The 11,120-nt window shown below is 41.2% G+C and overlaps 1 protein-coding gene across 1 annotated transcript in view; it reads left to right on the top strand.

Annotated features, from left to right (window-relative positions):
- Window positions 1-5,329: 5,329 nt before the first annotated feature.
- ACAA2 (acetyl-CoA acyltransferase 2) overlaps window positions 5,330-11,120 on the top strand; it is a 54,483-nt gene continuing 48,692 nt past the window's right edge. The window contains exon 1 of the mRNA XM_012642637.1: window positions 5,330-5,410. Within this exon, the coding sequence (XP_012498091.1) occupies window positions 5,395-5,410 (16 nt within the window). The 5' untranslated portion in view covers window positions 5,330-5,394. The remainder of the gene's footprint in view (window positions 5,411-11,120) is intronic.

Genomic DNA, 11,120 nt, shown 5'->3' with positions numbered 1-11,120 from the left:
CAGTACCCAATTGCAGTACCCTTGCTTCTTTGGACCCTCTCCAAATCACCTAACGAAAGCCCAAATCCTAACACCCTCTTACCGAGATGCCCCACAGTTCCCTGAGGCGTACCCATGGTGTGTGGTCTCCCTTGTTGCAAGAAACATTAAACCCAGCTTGTTCGACTGTAGGCGAGTTTCTGGAGGTGCTTGGCTCCAGTGTTGTCTCCTTCCACCAACATTAGTTTTTTGTAGGGTAAACTTAGACCCAAGGAGCCTTTGCCTAACGTTATATTACTAACTGAAATTCTAACTAAGGTTTGCTAAGAATATAGACACTGTAAATATCTTTCAAACAAGTAGAGAAGAAAAACATTTATCTTCCACCTGAGTTTGAGACAATACTTTAAGGCTACTGGGAACATACCAAGACTTAGGGTAAACTTAAAATGAGGGATTTGGCAAATCAGTGTCTGCATTACTTTCTGTCTACGTTTCGTTTTATTCACCTGATGTTCTGGTTCAGCAACTTGAATTTTCTGGAGTAGGTATTTGTTGCATGGCGTCCACCTTCTCTGCTCCGGGCCATAGCTACAGGGGAGGGGGGACCCCAAGGGGGCCGGAAGCCCCATGCTTTATTTTCAAGAAGGTCCTAGCTCAGTGGTTGCAGCAGCGCTTGGGCTCATGAGGGTGGAAAAGCACTCAAACAGCTTGGCAGCCCGCCAACTACTGGAGGTGTGTGGGAAGGAGGAACAAAACCCCACCTACCCCTTCACTGGGCTCTCAGCTTCTCTGGCGTTGATCTTTGCTGTTATCTTTTCTTCTTCCTGTTCTACTTCACAATTTCCTTCCATGAAGTCTCCGGCCGTCTCTGGCACTTTTTCCCCTGAACTACACCTGAGCTGTGCTCATTCCCCCCTCTCCTTTATCTGAAACCCTTCCTTCCCTCCAGGACGACCTGGCACCCGATGTCTCTAGTCAGCCGTCTTGGGCCCCCTCTCCCTTCCTGATTTCATATTTATAGCTGTTCTTCAAATTCTCATTTGAACTGGTCTTAATATCCTACAATTTCCTGCATTAATTAATGAGTTGAATAAAATCTTTGACATATGTTCATTTTATATTTGCATGAAAGCCATATTGTAACTTTTGAAAGTTATACTGTCACATTCTGAACATTTGGGAAATGGAGTATATTTATATTGAAGAAACATAAAAAATTGCAATTAAATATTAAGCATCCTCTTTAAAAACTTTTTGCTTTTTTATCAACTCAGGCTCTAACCTCGAGCCATGTTTTTAGGCTCCACATTCTTCTGTTTTTTCTGCTCTTCCCAGCCCATAAGCAAAGCACTTTCTATAAATGCTCTCCCCATCCCCATTAGCAAGAAAGACTTAAAGATTTATTTTCCAAAACAAAGATCTTTCTTCCCTAAGAAGAACCCTCATGCCAACTTTATCTTGAGAGACAAAAAATAAAAAAATAAATAAACCATCCTCATACAGCCATCTAATCTTTGACAAAGCAGACAAAAACATACACTGGGGAAAAGAATCTCTATTCAATAAATGGTACTGGGAAAACTGGATAGCCACATGTAGAAGACTGAATCAGGATCCACACCTTTCACCTCTCACAAAAATCAACTCACGCTGGGTAACAGACTTAAACCTAAGGCATGAAACTATAAGAATTCCAGAAGAAAATGTTGGAAAAACTCTTATAGACATTGGCCTAGGCAAAGAATTTATGAAGAAGACCCCAAAGGCAATCACAGCAACAACAAAAATAAATAAATGGGACCCAATCAAATTAAAAAGATTCTGCACAGCCAAGGAAACTATCACAAGAGCAACCTACAGAATGGGAGAAAATATTCACGTTACACATCTAATAAAGGGCTGATAACTAGAATCTATATAGAACTCAAGAAAATCAGCAAGAAAAAAAAATCAAACAACCCTATCAAAAAGGGGGCAAAGGACATGAACAGAAACTTTTCAAAAGAAGAAAGAATAATGGCCAAGAAACTATGAAAAAAATGCTCAACATCTCTAATCATCAGGGAAATGCAAATCAAAACCACAATGAGATATCACTTATCTCCAGTGAGAATGGCTTTTACCAGAAAGTCCCAAAACGATAAATGTTGGCATGGATGTGGAGAGATAGGAACACTCATACACTGCTGGTGGGACTGCAAACTAGTACAACCTCTGTGGAAAGCAATATATGGAGATACCTCAAAGAGATACAAGTAGAGCTACCATTTGATCCAGCAATCCCATTATTGGGCATCTACCCAAAAGAACAAAAGACATTTTATAAAAAAGGCATCTGTACTAGAATGTTTCTAGCAGCACAATTCACAATTGCGAAGATGTGGAAACAACCCAGGTGCCCATCAATACATGAGTGGATTAATAAAATATGGTATATGTATTCGATGGAGTTCTATTCAGCCACAAAAAACAATGGTGATCTAGCACCTCTTGCGTTATCCTGGATAGAGCTGGAATCCATTCTATTAAGTATCCCAAGAATGGAAAAACAAGCACATGTTCTCACCATCAAATTCGTTTTAACTGATCAACACTTAAGGGCACATATAGTAATAACATTCATCGGGTGTCAGGCAGATGGGAGGGGGGAGGAGGGGATGCGTATATACACATCTAATGGGTGCGGTGCGCACCATCTGGGGGATGGACATGCTTGAAGCTCTGACTCGGGTGAGGCAAAGGCAATATATGTAACCTCAACATTCGTATCCCCATAATATGCTGAAAGAAAAAAGAAAAAAAATTCCTATTCAATAAATGGTGCTGGGAGAATTGGATAGCTATATGTGGAGACTGAAACAGGATCCACACCTCTTACTTCACAAAAATTAATTCACAATGGATAACAGACTTAAACCTAAGGCATGAAACTAAAAGAATTCTTGAAGAAAATGTTGGAAAAACTCTTCTAGATATTGCCCTGGCAAAGAATTTATGAAGAAGACCCCAAAGACAATCACAGCAACAACAAAAATTAACAAAAAATTAAAAAGCTTCTGTGTAGGCAAGCAAACAATCAAAAGAGTGAATAGACAACCTGTGGAATGGGAGAAAATATTTGCACGCTATACATCCAATAAAGTGCTGATAACCAGAATCTACAAAGAACTCAAACAAATCAGCAAGAAGAAATGAAATTACACCATAAGACATGAACAGAAGCTTTTCATAAGAAGATGGACTAATGGCCAATAAACATATGAAAAAATACTCAAAGTCTCTAATCATCAGGGAAATGCAAATATGCAAATCAAGACCACAATGAGATATCACCCAACTCCAGTGAGAATGGTTTTTATCAAAAAGTCCCAAAACAACAGATGCTGGTGTGGATGTGGAGAAAAGGGAACACTTATACCCTGTTGGTGGGACTGTAAACTAGTACAACCTCTATGGAAAGTAGTATGGAGATACCTCAAAAAACTAAAAGTAGACCTAACATTTGATCCAGCAATCCCGCTATTGGGTATTTACCCAAAGGAAAAAAAATCATTTTATCAGAAAAACACATGCACTCAAAAGTTTATTGCAGCACAATTCACAATCGTAGCAATGTGGAATCAACCCAAGTGCTCATCAATACATGAATGGATTAATAAAATGTGGTATATGTATACTAGGAAGTACTACTTCGTCATTAAAAAAATGAATACCTTTTTTAACAACCTGGATGGAACTGGCGATCATTCTTCTAAGCGAAGTATCACAATAATGGAAGAACAAATACCACATGTACTCACTATTAAATTAGAACTAATTGATCAACACCCATGTGCACATATAGTAGTAAAACTCAAGAGAAATTAAGTAGGTGGGAGGCGGAGGAGCGGATGGGTAAATTCACACCGAATGCTATCTTGTGATGGGCACACACATAACTTTGACTCAAACTGCACAAAATCAAAACGTTTGTACCACTATAATACTCTGAAATAAAAAGATATACATACAATAATAATAATATGGTTTGACAGAGGAACAGGTGGATAGACGTAATGTAGCAAATCTGGCAAAATGTTAATCATCATAGAATTAGGTGACTTATACCAGTTGTTCACTATGCGAATTTTTCCACTTTTCTGTATGTTTGCAAGTTTTCATAATAAAAAGCTGGATTTTTTAAAAATACACTGCAAGAAGGCCACCAAAGCGTTTGAAAAATAGGATTCTGAGGCATGCATTCGCTGACGACTCAGAGAAAACGTCTAGGCCACCCCACCACCCGTTCCCACACACTTGATCCAAGCCCCAGGCAGCCTGGCCGCCTCCTTAACCATCTCTGCCCCTGCCGCCTCCTGCTCGCCCAGCCTCAGTCCGTTCTCAGAACACACTCCATCATCTGGTTGCCAGAACTCAGATTGCGCAGTGGTCACGTCATCATCGGCAAGGGTTCACAGTTACAGCAGCAGAAGCCTCCCTAAACCTTCCTGCTGTCTAGCCTCACCCGCTGACCCTCGCCCCTTACTACCCACCCCCAGCGCCCCCGGCCGGGTCCCCTGGCCCCACGTCGCCTGCTACGTTTTCATAATCCTCTCAGGCTCCGCGCAAGTAGCAATAGGACCTGATCATATAAGGAAAATACTGCGGGCTCATCCGAGGGCTGCATCGAGGACCCGAGAGCGCCCTACGCTACCACACTCGCCGCACCCCACCAGAAGTCAACCTCTCCAACCTCTCCGCCCCGCTTGGCTGCCGAACCCCTCCTGCTTCCGGCTAAGCGAGCTGAGCCTCCGCCCAGCGGTCTGCGCAGCTGCCGGCCCCAGCCAATCCGCCGCGCCGTTGCCATGCCCGCCCACGGACTTCCGGCGCCGCCCCCAGCCCGCCGGCCTCCTTTCTCCAAGGGCGGAGTAGGGGGTGTTTGGCGTTTGGTGTCCAGGCGCCTAAATGTGTTTTCTACAATACCCGCAGGCGGGGATGAAGGGGAACATTTATCACCTGCTGGGGGCCAGGGGTTATAGGGTCCAGGGGTAGGATGGATGCGGGCTGTTCAAATTCTCTCGGTTTGCAAACAGGGGAAGTCTAAAAACTATGATGTCAGGGGAAAGTCCGCTGGCAAGGCACGCTTCCATCTCCCCCAGGCCGTCTTCCCGGCGAGCGGTGGCACCTTTGATTCCTAAGGGATGGGGCAAAGAAGGCAGCGTGACGCGGCGATTGAGAAAACCTGGGCAGGCAGGAGGAGCCCCCTGGCCGAGTCGGGAGTGGGGTGGGGCGCGCCGCCCTCGGAAAGGGGGGCAAATGTCAGGGGCGTGGTCTCGGGCGCACCGCCCACATCCTTAAGGTCGGGATTCCCGCGCGCGCCCCAGCAGGGCACCCCGGACGAGAACCCTGCGCCGCGAGCACCCATCCGCCGCCATGGCCTTGCTCCGAGGTGAGCGCGGCCCACTGCTCCTCGCCTCTCGGGGTCATACCCTCCCCAGGGCGCCCTCCGCCTCCAGGCTCGGCGGAGAGTCGGGGGTCGTGGGGTGACGTTCATTCAGTCTCATCGGTTCTGGAGGGAACTTGCTAAAAACCCAACCCCAGAGGAAGGTTTGGGTTAAGGAGGAAACCCTTACTTGCAAGGCGCTAGCGACCGCCATTTCCGTGCACTTTCCTGCTGAGTGCAAGGTTTGCCTGCTTGTGACCTTGGAGATGCTTCCCTGCTTTGCGTAGTAGTTCGATCCCAGCTGTTAGGAAAAGTGGGGCGATGCCGTAAGCGCGAGGCACGCAGAGCAGCGAGTGCAGGAGCCGGGCCCCTTAGTTCGCGGTGGCGGGTGGGCAGGGCTTGCGGGCAGAAATTGAAGATGTTCCCGCAGGGTCGCCAGGGAATTTCCGCCCGAGCGGCCTGACCTCCACAAATGATAGGTGGAGTTCTGTTTCAACATCTGCCTCACTCTGTTTTTCTCCTGTATTCCTTTAATTTGAACGACTGCAGGAAAGTGCAGTCATTCAGTAAGTACTTAAGTTCTAGAGTTACTACCTTGTTAAAACAACTATGCAAACTCCCTTTTCATAGCGAACTTTCAGAGTCAGTGGAATCTTAAGGATGAGTGTCTGTTGAAGAACATTCAGGTAGAACACAGATCAAGACCCTGAAACAGGAAAAAGCCTGGTGGGATCAAAGAACCAAGCATTTTGGTGCTCCAGGGCCCTGTGGGGTTTTGTTCTAAATTCAGTGGAAAGCAATAAAAGGATTTAAAGCAGGGGAATGACAGGATCTGATTTCCACTCTGCCCGGATTTCCTAAGGCTGTGGGGCTATTTAACAATGAGGAGACCTTTAAGGATTTTTGTAGAGGTCCAGGCAACAGCAAATAATGGCGTTGACTCCTCTGGGGACCATGGAGTAGGGGGAAAAAAGGGAGAGAGGGTTTTTGAGATACATTTGGAGGTGGATTGAGAAACTATGTCCATGATGATACCACTTACGAGTGAGGATAACTGGGGGAGGAATCGATTTGGAGAGGAAGATTGAGGATTCAGTTTTAGGCAAAGAACTTTTTCATGCCTGTGAAGCACCTAGGTGGCACCCAGCTAGGCGTTGGTTAGGGGGATCTGGAAGTCAGAAAAGCCAAAATGGCATGTGAATAAATCAAGTGGAAAATAGGTATTCTGGAACAAAATGCAGAGTATCCATTTCCTGCAACATGGGTTTCATTTGCCAGTGCCCTTCCCAACTCTGAACTTAAACTGCACTTATTTAATAAAGCAGCATGTTGATTTTTTTTAAGATGAGACATTCAGAAAACTCACTTCATTTAAAAGCTGCATTGTAATGAGCTATCTTTCTAAAAAGGAAATAATTTTATTGCTCATTTTAATATTTTATCAGTGGTTCTTACCCTTTTCTTCTAATACAGACCCCTTTTAAAAATTTGATGAAAACTATAAACCTGATAAGGAAAAAAGACTACATTAACACCTGTATTAATGAAGTATAAAATTTATAAATTTGTGATACAGTTTACTCTAGCGGTAGAACCTGTGATCATATTTTTTCCCATTTCTCTATTTTACACGTAAAGACACTAATGGCCAGAGAGGTAAAGTGGCTTGAGCTTCAAATAGTGATGTTACAGGCTAGTTAGAATCTTTAAAGATAAGCGCTTCTCTTAAGTAGCACAACAAGTGTTTACAGGACTGGTGGTAAGAAAGAAGGACATGTGACTGATTATTGTAGAGAAGAGGACACATTTGAATTAACTTTGGTAAAGATTATCATTAACTTACCAGATTTCAGTCAACAAGAAAAAGCAATCCTCAGATTTTTACTAGCACCCATCCTAGTGTTTGGCAAGAGGTTTTGGTGGAACAAAGATCAGTTCTCCTGCTGCTTGTTAGCTTTGTTGGGAATATTCATTTATCCCTTCAAGGCAAGTAGGCAGGGCTGCTAACAGTACCTTAATCCTGAAACAAATGGGCGCCGCGGCACTTTTCCTTAATTTTACCAGCTACTGTCTGTAGTTGCTCTAATTCTGTGGTCCAGCCCCCCACCACCACCACAGCAGGAGGTGAGTGGTGAGCCAGGGAAGCTGGCTCTGTATTTACAGATGCTCCCCATCTCTCCGCCTCCTGTCAGATCAGGGTGGCATTAAATTCTCATAGGGGCCCGGAACCCTACTGTAAACTTCGCTGGAGCATCTAGGTTGTGCTTGAATCATCTCAAAACCAACCCCCACGCCCCCACCCCTGGTCTGTGGAAAAACTGTCTTCCCAGAAACCGGTCCCTGGTGCCAAAAAGGTTTGCTACTGCTGCTCTAACTAAATGAGTAAATATTTACGAAACCATGTGACAGAAAGTTGGACAGAGTTCCTATCTCTCTTCTAGTGTTGTTTTTCCTGTTCTGTCAAATCAGCATGTCTTGCCTAGACCTTTCTTGGTGCTTCTAACTCACTACCATTTGGATCAGTATGTCTCTTCGCTGTCTTTCAGTTTTTGGAAATCATTACCCTCTGAATTTTCAGAGCCTATTAAATAAACAAGATTTTAGTTCAGTGTTAAAGATTGATAAATTTTAGATCTCTCAATATCCACATAAAATTGACATCACATCAAATAAATGTTGACATGGTATCTAGTTTATGAAATTTCAAGGAAGAAACCCCTTTAAATTGTCTAGTCTTTGTATCTGCATATCCCAGATTATTTTTAAAAATGTATTTAATACACATAATTCAAAATAATTGTATTAGTTCAGCTGACCTTTACAATCTGGGAGCATCAAGTAAGGAGAAGTGACACAGATAAAGGGGTATTTTCCCACATGCACTCTTTCTTTTATAGATATCACATATTTCACTATTATCACTGCCCCCTCACAAATGTTTTCTTAAATTATGAGATATGGAGGAGAAACTTATGAAAGGAACTCGGTGGAGAAACAAATTAGCCTCCTTTGTTTCTAAAGAGAAGTTGGTGGTCATTGAAATCCTTTCTACATACAATATGTCCTTTTTTCTGGATGCTTTTAAGATTTTTATCTTTGGATTTCAGAAGTTTGATGATGATATGCCAAAGTGTGCATGTGGAGTGGGTTGTGTGTGGTGTGTTTATGAGAGTTGAAGTTTACTAAGCTTGAATCTGTAAATATATATCTTTTATCGAATTTGAAATTTTTTCCTTTTTTATTTCTTCAAATATTTTTTCTATCCATTCTTTCTCCTCTCCTTCTATGACACCATAACTGTTGTTAGTTCTTGAGGTTCTGTCCATGTTTTCTGTTCTGACTTTTAATTAATAAACTTTTTTGAGCAGTTTTAGATTTACAGAAAAATTGATCAGAAAGTACAGTGTTACCATATGCCCCCTCACCCCACCCATTTCCCCTATTATTAACATCTTGCATTAGTGTGGTACATTTGTTACAATTTGTGGGTTAATATTGATACATTATTATTAACTGAAGTTCACAGTTTGTATTAAAGTTCATTTATTGTGTTGTACAGTTCTATGGATTTCAACAAATGTGTAAATGACAAGTATCACTATAATAGTGTCAAGCAGAATAAATTCACTGCCCTAAATGTCTATGTGTTCCACTTATTCATCCCTACCTCTGAGCCCCAGACAAGCACTGATCTTTGGCAATACAGTACTCTCCGTATTTTTGCTTTTTCCAGATACTGTATAGTTGAAATTACACAGTATGTGGCCTTTCTTGACTGCCTTCTTTCACTTAGCATAATGCATTTAAGATTTCTTTTTATGACTTGATAGCTCATTTCTTTATATTGCTAAATAATATTCCATTGTATAGATGTACCACAGTTTGTTTATCCATTCACCTATTAAAGGACATCCTGGTTGCTTCCAAGTGTTAGCAGTTATGAATCAACATTCACGTGCAGGTTTTGTGTAGATATGTTTTTGCATCATTTGGGTAAATACAAAGGAGCATGATGGCTGGATCGTATGGTTAAAGTGTGTTTAGTTTTGTAGAAAACTGTCCAACTGTCTTCTAAGTTGGCTATACTGGTTTACATTACCACCAGTAAGGAATGAATTTCTATTGCTACACATCCTTACCAGCATTTGGTGTTGTCAGTGTTTTGGATTTTAGCCATTCTAATAGTTGTGTCATAGTATCTCATTGTTCCTTTAATTTGTAATTCCCTAATGACATATGATGTTGAACATCTTTTCATAGGCTTATTTGACATCTGTATATCTTCTATGGTGACATGCATTCATATCTTTTGCCCATTTTTTAATTAGGTTGTTTGTTTTCTTATTGTTGAGATTTAAAAGCCCTTCATATATTTTGGATACAAGTCCTTTATCAGTTAAGTGTTTTGCAAATATATTCTTCAGTCTGTGGCTTGTCTTTTCATTGTCTTAACAGTGTCTTTTGCAGAGCAGAAGTTTTTAATTTTAATGAAGTCTAACTTCACAATTTTTCCTTTCATGGATCCTGCTTTTGGTGTTATATTAATATCTAAAAAAGGTATCACCAAACTCCAAGTTTTTTCCCCTGTGTTATCTTCTAGCAGTTTTATGGTTTTGCATTTTATATTTAAGTCTGTGATCCATTTTGAGTTAATTTTTTTGGGAAAGGCATATAGTCTATGTATAGATTCTTATTTTTTTTTTTTTTGTATATAGATGTCCAATTGTTCCAGCACCACTTGTTGAAAAAATTATCCTTTCTCCAGTGAACTGCCTTTGCTCCTTTGTCAGACTTTGAGGTTCAGTCCATGCTTTTTTTTGTTTTGTTTGTCAATCTCTTTTTGTCTCTATCTTCAGATTGGATAATTTCTTTTCCTTTTTTTTTTTTTGGATTGGATAATTTCTATTTATCTTCAAAGTCTCTAAATTTTTCTTTTTTCATTTCCATTTTTCTGTTAAGCCCATCCAGTGAATTTTTTATTTCAGGTATTTTTCAGTTCTATACTTTCCATGTGGTTTTTATGTAATATGTATTTCTTTGCTGAGATGTTCTGTCTTTTATTATGAGCATATTTTCCCTTATATCCTTGAGCATAGTTATGGTATATAGCTGTTTTAAAATCCTTGTTTGCTAATTCCAGCATCTGGGTCTTCTTAGGGTTGATCTCTGTTGATTGTCTTCTTTCTTGAAAATGAGTCGTATTTTTCTGTTTTCTCATATGTGGATTCATTTTGAATTGTATCATGGACATTGCAGATATTCTGTTATATTCCTCCAAAGAGTATTAACTTAATTGATTGTTGGCTATTTATTTACTTTTTGTTGACAGGTTTACTTGCCTGAACTCACACTAAAAAAAAGTCTCCTCTAGTAGTCAGCAGCAGCTCAAACCTAAGTTCAATTTTTTTAGCCTTGGTTGTAGTGGTTGTAGTCTGACCCACACATGAATGGTTAAGGGGTCAGCCGTGATATTTGGGCAGAGTTTATATGTAAATTTGGACTCTCCCTCTGTGGTGCTCTTCTTTCCCAGATTCTCCCTCACTTTCTGGTGGCTATGGTTGCCATGAACTTTGTTCTCTGATTCTTAAAGCCAGTAAGACTGTAAGTTTCTGAATTGTAGCCATTCCATGCAGCATGGACTGCTAGCCATCAAGTTAGATGGTACAAATAAATTGGAAACTCCCCCTATAATTCTGTTCCCTTCTTCCAAGTATCA

The sequence above is a fragment of the Propithecus coquereli genome, unplaced genomic scaffold, assembly GCF_000956105.1.
Source record: "Propithecus coquereli isolate 6110/MARCELLA unplaced genomic scaffold, Pcoq_1.0 Scaffold181, whole genome shotgun sequence".
Classification (NCBI taxonomy): Eukaryota; Metazoa; Chordata; class Mammalia; order Primates; family Indriidae; genus Propithecus; species Propithecus coquereli.
Note: the sequence above shows the minus strand (reverse complement) of the source record. Positions and strands in the feature narration are given on the sequence as shown.